Genomic DNA, 16,959 nt, shown 5'->3' with positions numbered 1-16,959 from the left:
AATGTTACCATTTTTCGTTGATTTTGGCCTCGAGACATAAAAGAAGCCGTATGGCAAGCTAAGCCAAGTAGGCGAGGAACGTGGCTAGTGGCAATGGCGCCGCCCACTGCGGCCCGCGACTGCAGCGACAGATTTCCCTCTAGTATTTATTAGTATGAAACTCTATGCTCCAGACCACTCGGTCACAAGCCAGCGCTGCCAGGGGCGGATATATAATGTATATAATGTATAGTCACTTTACATTTTTATTTAGTTTTAGCATTCGAAGCAGCTTAGATGACTATTACCGGAATAATGCTCGTGCAGTAAGCGTCCCCAATATTCCCACAAATATCTTATCACTATAGCGACTGCATTCCTTAGGCGGGAAAGCGCTCGCAGATGTGTGGTCGTGCTGCTGACCGCTGTGCTAGTTCACCCAGCGCAAAACGTGCTTACCGCACCCTGGTTTCACGCTGTACGATAAAATTTTCGGTTGATTTTAATTCCTTAGTACCTATATTACTTCGCTGACTCTTCTCCCGCCTTCAATTGGCCTTAGATTTTTCTACTAGTGTACCTGTCAGCGAACCGTCACATGTGCGCTTGTGTGGAGCGGCTTGGACTTGAAGCTTGATACAGTTAACAAACTAACAAACTTAAGGCACATTCTTTCTGGCACAAACGTGTCGTGGCTTAGTTTCAATTGAACGAACGAATTGGGACGACACGCCGGCCGCCGGCCGACCAAGCGCTCAGCCGACTGATTCTGTCGGAGGGTCGACGAGCCGTGCAGTAGCGGAGTCAAGCCAAGCCATCTTGATTTGACGTCATACGAAACATCATAGGAAAACGGCAAGGAGGATGTAGAGAGGGGTGCCGGACTTTCCAATTGATTTCTCTACGGAATAAAGTCGCGTAAACGCAGCGGAAGTGGTCGAGATATGGCCTAGAGACTCGAGACTGCAATTTGCGCTAGTAATCCTGCAATGTTTACAAATCCCTTCGGTGTTCCTTTAAAACTTGGTTTTTAGTTTTTATATCTCGCATGTTAGTCTTCTGTTTTCATTCGCGACAATGAAATGTCCTAAGCATTTCGGAAAGATCGCCGCGTATCTGTTTGCTTTGCTGCAAGTGACGTCAATGATAGCGTTTTTGCCGCTACGAGGTAACGCCACTATTTTCAAAGTACGAAATCTGCAAGAGTCCTTTTTTTGTTGCACTTATAACGCACCACATACAAATGGCTCGTATCGCAGTGTAATAAAGGCGTTTGTTTCGCGCTTTTTTTTTTTTTTTTTGAGAAATGTGAGCTTTCTGATACATTTGGTAAAATGGAGAACGAATGGTTCCGAAAAAGAGCCTCAACTTTAATCCACGTTCTCTAAAACGAAGTAACCGTGTTTGACTTGCAAGTACCTTCATCACGATCGCTATCGTCATCATCAGAAGCAGCAGTAGCACGGAGACAACCCTTTTATGAGCACCCCCTTGTTTATGTCCACTCCACGACGAAGGCGTCTCCCAAAGCGATCTAGCCACTTCTGTCGAGCGTTCGCCGAATACATTCTGTGCACCCGAATATTTTAGATTGATTTGACTGATTGTAGGGTTTCACGCGTCGACGCAACGCAGGCGATGCGGCGCGCCGTAGTGGAGGGCTCCGGATTAATTTTTACCACCTTGGGATCTTTAACGTGCGCCGAAACTTCGTACACATGGGCGGTTTTGCTTTTCGCCTTTATTGCCACAATATTTTACAGTGAATATGTTTATGGCTCGGATCTCGGAGCGTAGACAAAAAATTTTGATCGCATGAAAAAGTAAAGTTATATAAAAACATAATAAGTCCTAGGACTGCTCATATTCTCCTGAAAAATGGTCTGCCAAGCAATGCAAGTGTGCTTAGAGGGGAAGGCCACTGTAAAGGTGTCGGTGTTTTTTGGTCATTCTAAGAAGGATTTTCCCCCTTGTATGTTGTACGGTGAAGCATGGCCATCACTGGAGGGAGTATGATTACAGCACCACTTCATGCTCCTCTCCACCACAGCTGCCTCGTTCACTCTTCCGAGGCCACTTGTGCGGCGCACTATACTCGGTTACAACTTAAGAACGGCAACGGAAGTTGCCGCTGGGCCTCATCACCGCAGCCGGATGTTACTCCGCGCGCAACAAGTAGTGGTTACTGGGAATATTTTGAACATGGCACGAGCCGTTTTCGTAACTTTTTGGACTTTATATGCTTATAAACTACTGCAGCGACCACAAACAAACGACGTGAGAAAAGGCAGACGATATCACACATTCGCAGCAGTCTCTTTTCAAAATGCGCGGGCCCGTTGACATCCGGGTCCGTAGCTTAGGCGGAGTGATACCGTACATGAGCTATTGCCGTTCTTAACTTGTTCCCGAGTATAGAGCCTTCGCCGTGAATGGCGTAACCGTGCACTAGTAAAACGTCATTGTTTCTCTCTGCCCACCAATTGTGCGTGTCGTTAGTCCGGGGCGTAGAGATCGCGCCACTGTCCTCATAATTCAACACAGCGAATCCCCAATATAGCTAAACACCAACATAGCAAATCCCACCAGAGCGCCAGCTTCGCAGGAGTTTCCTCTTCACTGTGGAGAAGGGCTCATAATTCTTTCAGTTCATCTCTGCATCGAGTCGTTGGCCTATTTTATTTGCGGTCGCGGGTTCGGTCCCTGCCATCGTGGCCGTTTTTTTGATGGAGGTGAAAAGCGAAAACGCCCGTGTGCCGAGATTTCGGCAGAAGTTAAAGATCCCTAGATCCCTACACCTAGATCCCTAGGTGTAGCTTCGGCGTGTTAAATCCCCCAAAATAAAAAAGTCATTTTCCCACTATTCTTCTTTCCATGGCTTGTTAGGCTGATCTAAGTTATCTTTCCAGGAGCTCAGTGAGACCCAAGGCCCCATATGTCATTACCGAAACTACGCAATGTTTGTACGCCATCTTTTTAATGAGACGGGTAGCTTACAGATCAGGATTTCAGAATACCTAAGGAATACAGCCCACCCTATAGATATGCTGCCTTTTATTTACTTTTCACTGTTTGGATCAGTACTAATGACTGACGAAGTAGATATAATGACTAACTTTTCCCAATATTTCGTTACTTACTCCGAAAAAGCGTGCCGTTCCTTCGCATTTCTATTAAAAATAACTTGATCTTTGAAGACGATAGTCGTTCTTGTGCTACTTAAACGCGAACATTTTAGTCTGTCTGTCTGTTCGTCCCTCGGTTAAGCCGCCCTGCCAAAAGTTAAAATGAATTCTTGAACGAGAACTTTATGTAGGTAAAACTTTTTGAAGCCACTAAATCTGCGACCACACTTGATAATTGTCAACATTGTTCAGAAAAGGGAAAACATTAGGCATATTTGAGGCACAACGTCGATACATAAGTGGTATTTGCGGTGTTCTTTTAATTAAATATACGTAACTGTTGCATTTTTGCGATAGCAAAGAAAAAAAATGGCTCCAATCCACGCTGTGAAGGTGGTTAGAAAGCAAAGCTTTAAACGACACCCACAACAATTGCCCATGCGACGTCACTTCAATTCACGCACGTGGCTCTACAAAGAGTGAAACGAGAGATTCTGCCAGCCGTTACTTGGAATTCGCGGGGGCGGCATCCCGAACGCAGTAGCGTGGCCACGGCCGGGCTAGAGCGGTGGACGCCGCCACCGTAGCCCGGCCGTGCGTCGGCAGAAAGAAAACAGAGAGGAGCGTCTTTCGAAGGGTGGGACAGCGGAACCTAGCCATCCTGATGTGCTAGCTTGGAGCTACACCACCGCGCGATACAAGCGCAGACACCGAAACAATTCGGCATGTAAACTTAGTGATCCCCAATTATATTGATTTAAACTAGTCAGTTTAGTAAGTCTGAGAATTGCGAGAAAGCTGAGGGAACTTTTATAATCGATATTGATCAGAACCAGTTCCTCCTTTCGCCTTTTGTTATACTTATTAAAACACAACGGAAATGGTATTCACTAATTTAGAAAACGGAGTTCCATTCGTGGCAAGCAGTCCGCAAAAGGTAGCGGCCAGATGTCTGTATGTAGTCTGTACATTTTGTTTTCCCGCCCTGCAAACCAATCGTTAACGTATCTTTGCCGTACGACCACTTAATTCCGTCGGGTCCGGGTTACCCAGGAGGTTATGTCGAACAAGTTAAATCAAGCCGCGTGAAGGAAGCGCAAAATGGACGCGAACAAGGCCAGAACAGGCCAAAAACAAGCGTCGCTAAAGCAGACGACAAAGCCGTCCCTCCAACGTGCCCGACGGTGCGAGCAGGCAGCTGCGCGCGGAGAACGCTGTGTAATAGCGCCCTATCGACGCGCCATCTACACTGTGCTCCGGGAGTGCAAATCGCACGCCTTTTCCCCATCTGCATTCGGAGTTTCTCGTCGCGCACGCCACGAAGGAATCGTTGACTGGGAGAGGTAGAAAGCTTTGCTTTAAAATACGCGCTGAAACAATGAAGAGCGTGGTAGCTGGGCGAGATAGCTTAGAAGAGCGGCTTTCATGTGGCAGGGGCGGCAGGAGGCTACCGTCTTTCGACATTTGGAGCGAAGTGAGCAGATACACGGGCAACTTTAATGCGTAGCATTCTTTGCCGAGTACCCTCACAGCTAGGGCCGTGTAATATCCTGCATTTCTACAACAAGAAAACTATAATTGGCGAAAGTACCACATTTAATCGTTATAATAGCGTCAATGGAGATAATTGGTCGAACCAAATTTTGAAAACCGAAAAATACAAAAAGTAGGAAAAATTAAAAAAAAAATTACAAATGAACTGACCGAATCAAAAATATGCATCTTAAAGATCTCGCCCCAAAGAATGAACACTAATCTAAAAAAGCCCGGAAAAAGAGGTGGAAATGCAAATAAAAATGGTGAAAATGAGCAAACTGTGTGCCCCTGCATCTTCGGAAAAATACATGACCTGCGAAGTAAAGGCACTTAATCGAAAGGATGACGGTATAAATTTACATCACTGGTGAAAAAAGCAAAAAAACACTTAAGAACAATAAAATAACCCAACGTCTTTGGCCACTCGTAGCCAAATCTGGCTCCAAAGACAATGTAGACAAGCGGCGTATTGCTAGGCATTATAGACAATTATCTGAATTTATGCAGATATTTTTGTGTGTATTTTTAACCATGCAACGAAACTTTTCGGGTACAATTGTTTGAGGCATGTTCTGTAAGTTCTGACTGAATAAGACTATGTCATCCGCAAATCTTAGGTGGCTCAAGTATTCCTGGTTTATTCGCAACCTTGATTTTCTCCAACTGGGATTCCAGGAGAGCCCTTCTAGACTGCATATAAATAATTTGGAGAGACTGTGTCGTATTGTGAAGCTGTTATGAACTCTTTGTAAACCTCAAATATATGAAATTATTTTGAGATGTACCTTAAACTTAACCGTAAAGATGCAGTCAGATATGGTATCGGACCTGATTTTTGTGGAGACAGATATCAGTAAAATTTGCACAAGACATCATATTTGAAGACGTACCCGGTAGTGAAGGTCTGGCGTTAATTTATGGACAATTGTTTAATCTTAGATGAAATCTAGCATGCACGGTAGGGTTTTTTTTTTTTTTTATGCAACTTCACTTCCGCTGCGTACTCCTAGCAGGTGGCTGTGAGCAGCTGACCGCTTTCCAGATCTCCCCTGTCGCGATTTCGTGAGCGTTGATGGTGCTTAACTTTGAACTAGCCCGTTTGAAAGACGCTTTCCCGTACTGCCTCATTGTGTCCGTCGGCTCCATCCATCTCAGTAGAACCTAGCAAATCAGGTACCAACAGCCTTGCTGCCTGTACGGAGCCTGGCGTTTTTCAAGACCCTCTGCGCCAGGAACACGGAGGAGATGACCCTACTGCGTCTTTTGAAATTTCAGCTGCTTCAACACCAGCCTGCTGTTGTAGGATCGCCGCCAGACGATGCTCTGCAGCTGCACGCGCCGCATCTTTCACGTCTCTTGGCCGCTTCGGCTGCAGCCGCACGTTAGGAATTCTCTCCTGCCACAAACCAGAAGACAGCTCAGCCCTCTGACCCACAATCTGTGCGCCTTTACTCCCTCTGCACTCACACTGCGAATCACTTCGCATGTCTTGAAGAAGCTTACAAAAGCTAACTTTCTTCTAGCCTCTGTTTCAAATCACGTTGTTTCAAATCACGTTGGCAGACATGGGATGGCATACAAATTATGAAGCTAGGGTGTTTTAAGGCTAAAAGCAATAGTAGAGCATTGTGTGCGGAATTGTGTGTAGAGAGCTGCCTGATCACAGTTCTGCTACTGCTTCCGCTCGTCACACTGGTGCGGGATGAGCCGTTGCTGTGTCGCATATGGAGCGAGACCCCCCACTTCTTGTCCCGGTGTGAAGCGGGTCCTGATGACGGTAGCGATGCGTCGTGACGTGCTACTGCGTCATCGTGTGGCTCCTCCCTCAAGCGATACAATGGCATTAAATCGCTGTACTCTGATGCACAGCCTACCTACTCCGTTGGGAGAGGGATCTGGCTTCTCATTCAGCTCCGCGGAAACGTCAGCACCACGATGGTCCTGCACTACCTCTTATGAAGAGCGAGATGCTCCTATTGCTGGCAACACTCGGAGGCCGCTGTGCATCCGACGTCTCCGCGACACTCCTACCCTGTTTGCTAGCATTGTGGCACAACGCTACAGGCGTAATTGAGATGTAACGCAGGGGAAAGAGGAACATTCCTGCTGAAGAGCCTGTCTATTAGTGCCACGAACGATGTTCACGAAGAAAGTAAAGGTTCCCTAAACTGTATTCCATCCTTATTGTCTATGAGCCGGTGCTCCTGAACAGAGGGCTAAAGTTGTGGGAGAGAGACCACGGGATGCCCACGACTAAAGCAATAATAATGAAATATTAGCTCAGCAGGCCTTGACAGACGTTAAGAAGAAACATTCGACGACAGCGAGCGACAGCATGCCTGCAAGTTGTTCGGGAAGCAAGGCACTAACTGTGCCGAAACCACAGGCATATTCAGAAGAGCTATCCGTTCGTACACGGTGTTCGCAGCCGTTGCCATGTCAGGATAGCGTGATGTCTTCGTGATGTGACAGCCATGCCAAGCTAGACAGTGGCCTATAATAAAGCGCTTTGGCGTGCGAACCGTCTTGTAAATGCGATGTGAGAGCGTTGTATTTGAATAGTCTTTTTTTTTTGCTTCCGTGCATGTGATTTAGTATAAAGCTCAATGTCTGTTCGTGTATGGTATTTGTCGTTTTGGGCTAAAGTGTTTTCGAGAAAGCGCTTCCATCGTTGGGCCTCAAAGCCATCAGCCGACTAACTTTAATTGTGACACAATGGGTGACTGAAACGCACGTTTGCAGTGATGTGTAAAATTGATAATAAAAAATACCCCGTCGTGTGCCTCTGTTGGGTGTAAAACGCGTTATCTTTAACGTTAGGAGATGTTTGACTCATAATCTTATCGAGCTGGAACCCACCAATTATTGCTTCCCTTTGATTCTAGGATGTAATTTTTTTTTAGCTTTTGTCTGTGCGCTTGACTTTTTGTCGTTGTTATTCCCTGTATTAACTATCAATTTTAATTCTAGGAAAACACTTTTATTTAGGCTAGAAATCACAGCCTAAACGAATATGGGTCTGCTGCTGTTACTTTGGGGAGCATAGAAGGAGCAGGCAGGAAATATAACAGGTTATAAATTTTATTTGTTGCACGTTTTATGGCAACCTTTAACCGCTAGAAATAATATAAAAGGTCTTAGAAAAGACTAAATATTTCCGTAGACTGTCAAGCCTGACGCACCGTTTTTTTTTCGGAAGAACACATTCACAAGAAGTTTAAAACCTGTTTTGTTTGTCAAGCTCTGCAAGACAAATTTGATGGAAGTGATGTTATTGGAAACATTACGGCGCGGGATTGTTATTCTCGTTTGAGTAAGTTAACTGCTGTTGTAGCAAAAACCTGAAGAGCGTCAGGTGTCTTGTTTCGAGAAGCAATTTGGACATTCTTTTACTCTCCGATGTTGAACGATGACTTATTTGACTCTTCAAAAATATTTTACGAGCGAAAAAAGCTGACCTAACGTAACTCTTAATTGCTTGTCGAACATGCTGTTTGCAAATAGAGCGCCTGTACTATTCTTGGGCAGTAACTAGTTACTAGTAGCGCGTTACCGATAACTGGTTACTTTTTTCAGTAACTTGTAACTGTAACTAGTTACTTTTAAGTCAGAGGCACTTTTAACTGCAACACGGTTACTTTTTACACAGTAGCTGTAACAGGAAATGCCGTTACAGTCACTTCCTTCTAGCAACACTCGTTGAAGGCCGACGTAGAGTTCTCTCTTTCCACTTTTTCAGACTTACTGCTCTCCCATATTGTCACGAACCATGTTTTGGGTTTGTTTGTTTATGTTTTGTTTTTGCCGACCGGCTGCGCCGGGCTGTTATCTGCTATCCGTCGGTCAAGTGAATTGCATGTTCTATTCTTTATGCCGCACGTTTTATCTCCTTTGATAGATAGAGTGCCGCGAACTAACATCACCAGCCTAGAATAATCTTCCATGATCTACAGTGTTCTGGATCCAATTCGACTGTTCGAGAAGCCCTCGCGCCTAGAGATAAATGACCGCAGAGCAGACGCCGCGGCATTCGAATCGCCGAAGCTCACTTGCGCACGTCACTTTGCTGACTGCTGCTTCGCCGCCTGTGTATTCTTTGAGTTGTTAGGGGAGCACAAGTTCGCTCCAATAAACTTGTTTTCCTTGAAGACAACTGCGTCGTCTATGGCTTCGTGACATCTGGTGAAGATGCTGGGTACATGCACCCTAAACCCTCTTCAAGCCGACAAACAAGCCCAAAACATGGTTCGTGGCAATATCATTTTCACCTCTTACCTTTCCACAACACGGCTACCCTCGAAGTTTAGAAGGATAAGGCCGATAAGACCGATGCATAAGACCGATGTCGGAAGTCGGTTTTTAGGGTGATTTCTTGAAACTTTTCCTTCGTCTTGAGTAGAGCGGAAAAAAAAAATGAGCCGGCAATTAGACCTCTGACAAGCGGGAAGCTCTAGGATGCCAACTTTGACAAACAACTCATCCTAAGTTACAGTGCGTCTTGCAAATAAATTCCCCTACACCAAGGGTGTATCAACAAAAAAAATCTATGCGACAAAATGAGGCGTACACAACGATTGGTGGTGTTGGGCTTTAATGTGCCCCCGCGTACAATTTTGACTGACCGCATGCCTTCGTACGTTTCTATTGAACAAACTATCTTTTGGTTTGTGATTTATTCCTCGGAAAAGTAACGACGTTACTTTTTCGCAGTAACTGTAACTGTAAGAAGTTCCTTTTGAAACTCTGTAACTGTAACTGTGATAGTTACTTTTTTGGCTTAAGTTCCTGTAACTGTAACACTGTTGTATTGGTAACGTGCCCATTACTGACGTGTACGCAGAAAATGGAAGGTGAGATATTTGGTCGCTCGGGGAAGTGTGCAAGGAAAGGTCCGGATGCCACAATAAAAATAGTGTGAGTATGGGTTGTTTGTAGGTGTGGGCGGAATGTTCTCTAAACTACCAACATTTAGCGTAACTTGTTTCTCGTTTCAGACACTTTTAATTCAACGGGAGAACAATTAGGTTTGCGAACGCGAGCACCGAAAAGTATTGGCTGATGTTCCTGTCCAATGCCGTCAGTTTCAGGCGTAGATGCAATCAAGGTGTGCCTATTCCCGCTGATCTCTCGACGCGACCGTGAGCTGGTGAAATTGTGAATAGCTGCTAAAAATGATGTTTGGTTGCGTGATATTTTTCTCGAAAATGTGTTCAAACTTACGCTATCGTTGACATCCTTTTCAGACACAATTCCTGAGACACGAGCCACACACCCTGGCATGCGAAATGTTTATTTTCTTGACTTCGGAGTGGATAACTCGGGAAAGCTCGAGCGAACCTTTTATATCCTTTTCTTCCTCTGTTCGGTGCAGCCACACAAGGGATGGCCACGATCATCCTAAGGCCGAAAGTTTAACAGTATGCCTGACAGCTCGTTCCATAAACGCAAAGAAAAGCGCAAATAAATGATTGATTTCCTGTTAGCCAGCCAGCTAGTTTGCTTCCATCAGGACGTAACAAAGCTTCGTGAATAGTGTGACGACCGTGGCTTAAATACTACGGGTATAGCAACTATAGAAAGGGAAACAGCATACAAGCCAGTCGTAGAGAAAGTTTCTTTAGCGTGTCTTACGTGTTTATTACCATAGCAGTTACCTAGCTATCGCAATTTCTCTCGTAGCTGTCCGTTGTATCTTCACGGCCTGCGCAGTGCCACAAAGATTTTGTAACCTCCGCCAATGTACGCTCCCAAATAATTGGCCGCGTATCTGCGCACTTCGCTGCAAATGTCGTCAAGAGGCTGTAATCTTCTGCCGCACTTGCCACGTAACTGCCGCTCTTCTCTCCCGCGCCCACCTCTCACACTCTTCCCCTCCCGTCTCACTCCTCCCACGATAAACACGGAGGAGGTTTGCTCAACTTAATTCGATTTTCCCGCATTTCACTGTTCGCGCGCCATCTATTGGAACCTTTCGGTACTGGGGGACTTGAAATTCCGCCTCGAGGTATACGCTCGGGCGCAAGCTATTTTTGTATTTTTGGGTCACAATATTGTTTTCAACTCGTATTTTTATCTGTTCTGACTGGTACTAGAACGTTGCCTAGTACCAGTCATGTATTGATGCTTTGCCTCATATCTGCCTTATCTTTTCCGTATGAAGCATGGTACCAGGTTTAGTGGTTTGGAAAAGTTTTGCCTATAAAAACTTATCGTTTAAGAATTTTTTTTAATATTTCGGACAGGTGGCTGAATCGAGGGACAAACAGGCAGACATACAGACATGCGGACAGACAGACCAAAATTTTCAGGTTTAAGTAGCCCAAGAAAGACGATCGTCTTTAAAAATGTATGTGTGTCTGTTTTGTCACAATGAACCTGATGACCAATCGTGGCGTCCGCGGGATAAAATTTGGCGCATAAAGAGACCTAACATATGATTTGACTCAACAATGTTGTCTGCGCTCTGACATCGCTCAATGGAAATCGCAATGCTTGCACTTGGCGACGTCGCAGCGCAGACATTTTTCGAGTCAAATTTGCACTGATAGGTCATTGACCTTTGGTGATTTACCGAAAGGTCATTGACCTATTTTACTGATTTGGTCGCAATTATTGGCCTTCCTTGTGCATTGGGGGCAAGCAGGCTCTGGACATTTTCAAAAGTGTATAGTGTTCAAAGCAAAATTAAATTTATAGAGGAACTCCATAACAAATTATTACTGGTAGACATAGTAAGAAAATCTAACACTTAAGAACACGAACGAGGGGATAGAAAAAGTAGTTGCTCTTTTTTTTGCGTGAAAATAGGAACTTTGGAATGAGAGCAAAGAAAAAAGAATGGAGAAAAGTTTGCGCTGCGGGTGCGATCCGAACCCATAACAACCTCACGAAAATGCGTCTGATGCTATACCAATTGAGCTACACAAGCGACTAAATTCGACATAAGTAAGTATTGATATAAGTTGAGTTTCGATATAAGTGAATCAGCTAGAATTTAAATTCACAGGTCCGCATTCCAAAAATATGGGACGTCCAACAATGGTGGCATACAAAATTTTGTTTCGTACTGGGAAGAGTGGAAACGGAAGCTGGTAGTCTAAAAATAAAAGCACTAAATTTGGTAGGATGTTCTTGCGAAACAGGTGCCTCAATACGCATTGCGCTTGCCAGTGTGGGTGAATTTTAATCTACGTTTGATATTTTAGTTCTACACATGCTCCTATTTCTTCCTTATCTTTTCATTCGAGTCAGTTTTCAAAAAGAAATCCCTTATACAGCAGCTTGATGTACCTCGTAACCGAAGAAAGCTTGAAGAAACTACTAGCTACTAGTTAGTAACACTGCTGAAACGCGGAAAACGGTCGGCTGGGAATCAAGGGGGACAGACTAAACACCGAGACGATGATAGTGAGGGGCAGGCGAAACGTAAGTTGAGTAGGTGGTTTTAACATTCTTCTTAAACTTCGAGAGCTTTCAAAGTTTCGTATGCGTGCGCTTGTGGTTGTTACCGGAGGGCATTTTTTCCCCTTGTGAGTCGCTTGAATCCAAGTTAGGGTAAATGTAGGCAAGGCTGTTTGCAGGTCATAATAGCTCACCGTCCTATACTGAGCTCCAATATACCTCTCAATAACGATGTTTTTCTCAACTTTCGCTGGTGGCATTTGCAAGGAGTCGGTAGGGAACCACAAAACTCTTCCGAGAAAAGCAGGTGAAAAATCATGGAACGCGTAGGGGGGGTTAGGCTTTCGAAAAGTTTCGAGAGTACCCAAATTTCGCGTCAATCGAATTACCGTTAAACAGTTTCTGTTGTGTTGTAGGTTTTTGGAGTCTTTGAACTTTGAACGTTTGAATTATTCACGTTTTTTCTCTTGTCACGAATGGCAGCGGTTGGCAGTTGATACGCGCCGCAAAGACTTGGCAACCAACCTAAAAAGAATATATAGGAAGTCGTTCTATCACAAATTCTAACGGACTGAGTGCAGGTCTGCTTGTTACTACACTCTAAAGACGACCCCGGGCATGTTTTATAAAAATTCGCCTGAACGACCAATTATTGCGATCTTATGGACAATGTAGGTCAACGACCAAGTCTTACAAAAAAATGTGGCCTCGTTGTGACATAACGCAATCAAAGAGCGATATTTTGTATTGCATGGTGTCACAGCGCAGATACATTTTTAGTCCCGTGGTTGTAGTTTGTCAAATTTGCTCCAATGGACGTAGCGAGGGGGTCCTTCTGGTGCAGTGATGCAGTACACGGATGAGAGTTTCTTTTAGAGCGCACGATTCCCAGCTCCAAGCTATTCATGGAGGCAGCGAATTCGTAATCACCGGAAAGCTCGACTCTTCGCGCAGACTGATGGTTGGATTGCTTACTGGTTAAATATTTTAAAACGTGACGTGAACACTGCAGTAAAACGTGACGTGACGGCAACTGCAGTAACTGTCTTGTTAGTGTAGTCAGTGACGCTAATGTAGTTGCACAGTGCCGAAACGTATAAATTGAGACTTGCACGTTGAAAAGGCTCAAATTCATGTTGGATGAAATTGAGCTTTGCATATATATTAACGTGTATTCGTGAGCTAATAAACTTTCTCTTAAATACACCGATCTCCGTTTACCTCATTCCTCTAACCCCAGAAGTCGTTTTTGTCAACTTCGTCCACCATGCAACAGATAAATTGCATGGTAACAATAGTATGAATAGCGGAAGATGGTTTGTAATAGATAAGTGATGTTATTTCATAGAAGTTTTTCTTCTTTGTTTTATCTAACTTTCCAAGTACCTGTGAAGACCGCAAATATTCAGCCCGGCACATTGCCGACTCATTGAACTGTTGACGCGTAAAAGCACGTTCATTCCAGAAAATTGAACTTGTTGAAGTGAATAAGCTCACACCCAAGACGCTACACGCCTCTTTAGTGCATTTCAAGACATAAGGGGATGCCTTGTCCGTATATTTCAACCTCGTGGTGGCTTTTGGCAAATCTATGCTTCTTCCGGCTCGTGCCCTCGAGTTCGTCTGTTGACTTGCCTCCGACCAAATGCGATCCGGAATCTGAATGTGACTTTGACCATTTTTAATAGATTGCTGGTGCATGTTTCCGACTCACAGTCACAGTCGCGACGAGTAGAGTAGTCACATATGAGCTATATGGTTTTTTCTACGCGGCAGCAGCAGCAACGCACTGTCGTCTTTGCGGCTATTATTTTCCACGTTTCTTTCGTGTGTGTATGTGCCTGCTGTGCATCCGCGCCGAGACAAAGGTCGTAGAGCTGGCTCGGTTATGACTGATCAGACGTCTAAGTAGGGGTCAGACCGAAATCTATTGATCATGTTCGACATCTGCCGCAGCCATTACCGACTCATCTCCATAACCAGCTTCACATTGGAACCCGTGCTTGCGTATCTACCGCAGTTGAACGATTACGCTTCTTTAGCACGGAACACAGGCGTTGTACTCCCCCAAAAAGGTTTGACGTACTCGTGTTCTTCGCCAACGTCGTCGTCGAGTGGCCGCTGGCTCAACGAGGAAGGCTGGGTGCAGGCCGAAACCATCTACGTTCCTTTCCGGCAACTTCTGTTCCAGAGCATCCTATGAAATGCCTCCTTGATCAATGCCTGAGCGTGCGACTGCTCCATTGCTTTCAGCGTCAGACATTTGACCCAATCGCCTGACGCGAATCCCGCGCAATTCTTCCATTTAGTTTCCGGCTTTTCCCGGCCAAGTACTGGGCGAAATGGGCTTTGACATGGATGACCACTGCCCAAGCATTTGTCAAGGTGGCACTTTTGCGCGCAGCTATCAGCCCTTTTAGGCATTTCTCCTTGCCTGGTTGTTCACGGCTGCTACAGCGCGCAACGGGCTGGTATCTTCGCGCCGCCCTTTTCGAGCAGAGCGCAGAACCGAAAGCAGGCATGCTGCCGTGCCCCGTGTCTGCCTCTTGCGCTGCAGGCGCAGTTGAGATCGCGCGAGCCTGCTTCTCCTGGAGCTGCGGCGCCCGTGCGGTGCCGCGCAGCCAGGTTGGCGAACGTGCGCGCCAGCCATGCAAGATTGGTGAGCGAGCAGAGACGAGGCGCGGCGAGGCGGGGGCCTAAAAGCGTGCAAGGCGGGGGCGGCCTTTTGGGCTGCAAAGGAGCAGGCCTCCTGAGACCAGATTAAGCAGCTGCGGAGGGACGTACCACTTCGGCTTCGGGGAATCGTTTTTTTGTTTTTTTCGCCGAACTGTGAGTGCAGCACATCTGTGTCAGATGTAGGCCTAACTCCCTCACACTTTTAGGCCGCCAATGCTTATTTTTTCGTCTTTGCATGCTTCGCAGAAAAAAAAAGTAAAAGTAAGAGATTTTGCAGTAGAGTCTTATTAATAAAGAAGGTTATTGACTTGCAAATCAACGTCAGAATAGAAGAAATTAGTCGAGAGCAATAATTATAAGAATAAAAAGAAAAAAAAAGCATGCAAATGATCTGACAAAGTGTGAGTCTGAGAGAGCAAGCCTAAATCAGACACAACATGTTTGCATAACTTGGTTTTATTGAAATTCCACAAGCAATCGCTACACGTTTCAGCCACTTCGACGTCTAGGACGGAGAGCGTTCGCCTAAGGCTCGCAAGGCTAGCCACCGCCTCTACTGCCGGAGAAGGCCGGCTCGGCACTACGGACACGTCGAGAGCTAGCGGGGCGGCGCGAGGACCGGTGTCCGCTACAGCGAAGCCAACAGTGACTAGTACTGCGACGCGCAAAAGCTGTGTCGCGGCAAAACAAAACAAAAACAAGAAACGTTCGGGAGTTTTGTAGAAAAAAAGGCAGCGGCTAACATTATCACATATCGACATGGCTGGCAGTGTAGGGTCTCGATTTGACCGAATGGTTAAGTGTTAGTTGCCTAACCTGCCTAGTGCCCGATGTCCGTCAGTGCCGATAGTCTCGCGGCCTGCGGGAATCGTAAGGCTGTCGATGCTGGCCAATTGCTACGAATGAAAGTATTAGGCGAAAGAGGTAGCAGCCTCAGTGCGCGGTAAAACTGTTAGGCTCCTCACGAATGCACATCTAAGTCTAGAAAAAGTACTGACAAACGCTCGCACTTGTCCCCTTCCTTACGGCGCCAATGTCAGCTAGCTGACTCAAGTGGTGCGCGCCGCAGTGCGAGAAAGAAGAAAAAAAAAGTCGGTCGTCAGTAAACCGAGATGTAAGTCATTACAAACCTTCACCCTGTTGTTAAGTGTAAATCTGTTAATGGAACGAGTAAACTTGTTAGGCGTGAGCGTCGCCGCTCCGTTGTATAAAAAAAGGTAAAGGGAACGTCCACTATACGTACAATAATTATCTTTTGCTTTACAAAAATCTTCTCAACCGAGGCGGAAGCATCGAGTTACCAAAAAATGAGGGCAACGTAAAGTAAAAACTCCAATTTTGAATTTTGTGTTTAGTACATAAATAAACAAGAACAAATTAACAAAATATGTAGGCACTCTCTTCTCGATGACTAGCTCAGAAATAAATAAATCGTTAAAGTTTGTACGTCGACGCAAACGAAAATAAGAGAGAAACGGAGAAAACGCGCTCTACTGCGAAGCGGTTAGCGCTCGCGAGTGAGGAGCCAAACGTTCTTTTTTTTTCTGTTTGTTGACGTTATCTCTCCCAATTTAGGTGGCTTTGGCGCACCCGTCGCGACTGGGTTGCCTCGGGCCGCCGCAGCGAGCGAGTAGGCCAGCGCGCGACCTCTACTTTTTGGCCTTACGTTGCACGGTAAGCCGGGCAGAGGTCTCGGCTTGGCCAGAGGCGTTGGTGGCACGACAAACGTAGACGCCTTCGTCTTCGGGGTACGTGTGCCTGATCACCAGGGAAGCCGAGCCTTGGTCTTGGTTCATCTGCGACGAGGAAGGAGTGAGGGGAGCGTGAGTGGCCACTCGCACAGTCTCTCTCTGCACCACAAAGTATCGCGAGGCTTAGCCCCTGATCACTGGGGAACTCCTACTCGGCGCAACCCACCGTGCCGCGTTTGTTCGACGCGTGTTTATTTGGCCCAATGGAAATTATTTTCGGGCCACCTTGACAGTCGAAACAGGAAGATTTTTTTACGGGCAATGCAACTTGGTGAAGTCGAACTGAACTTCGAGTCCCCCTACGTGCTTTTACAGAACTAAACTGCAGCGCGAAGATGAAACTTCCAGGTTCCAGTTCGAACGAAACTTATATTTTTAAATAAACAATTTGAAAAATAGTGAATTGTTGGAGCGAACTTTTGAGCTAGGCCGTCCGTTTAGCAGAAATAAGTGCCGCCAATCGGAAGAAAAAATCGAAACACTAACAATGC

The 16,959-nt window shown here is 45.7% G+C and overlaps 1 protein-coding gene across 1 annotated transcript in view; it reads right to left on the bottom strand.

Moving 5' to 3' along the window:
• The window catches only part of LOC144162276 (uncharacterized), a 200,202-nt gene that overhangs the window by 123,268 nt on the left and 59,975 nt on the right, over window positions 1–16,959 (bottom strand). Inside the window, 2 exon segments of the mRNA XM_077692757.1 lie at window positions 14,592–14,737; window positions 16,369–16,513. Of these exon segments, the coding sequence (XP_077548883.1) occupies window positions 14,592–14,737; window positions 16,369–16,513 (291 nt within the window).

The sequence above is a fragment of the Haemaphysalis longicornis genome, unplaced genomic scaffold (genome assembly GCF_048455015.1).
Source record: "Haemaphysalis longicornis isolate Haplotype H1 unplaced genomic scaffold, Haemaphysalis longicornis Haplotype H1 scaffold_1, whole genome shotgun sequence".
Classification (NCBI taxonomy): domain Eukaryota; kingdom Metazoa; phylum Arthropoda; class Arachnida; order Ixodida; family Ixodidae; genus Haemaphysalis; species Haemaphysalis longicornis.
The sequence above is the reverse complement of the archived record's forward strand: the minus strand, read 5'-3'. Positions and strand labels throughout refer to the sequence as shown.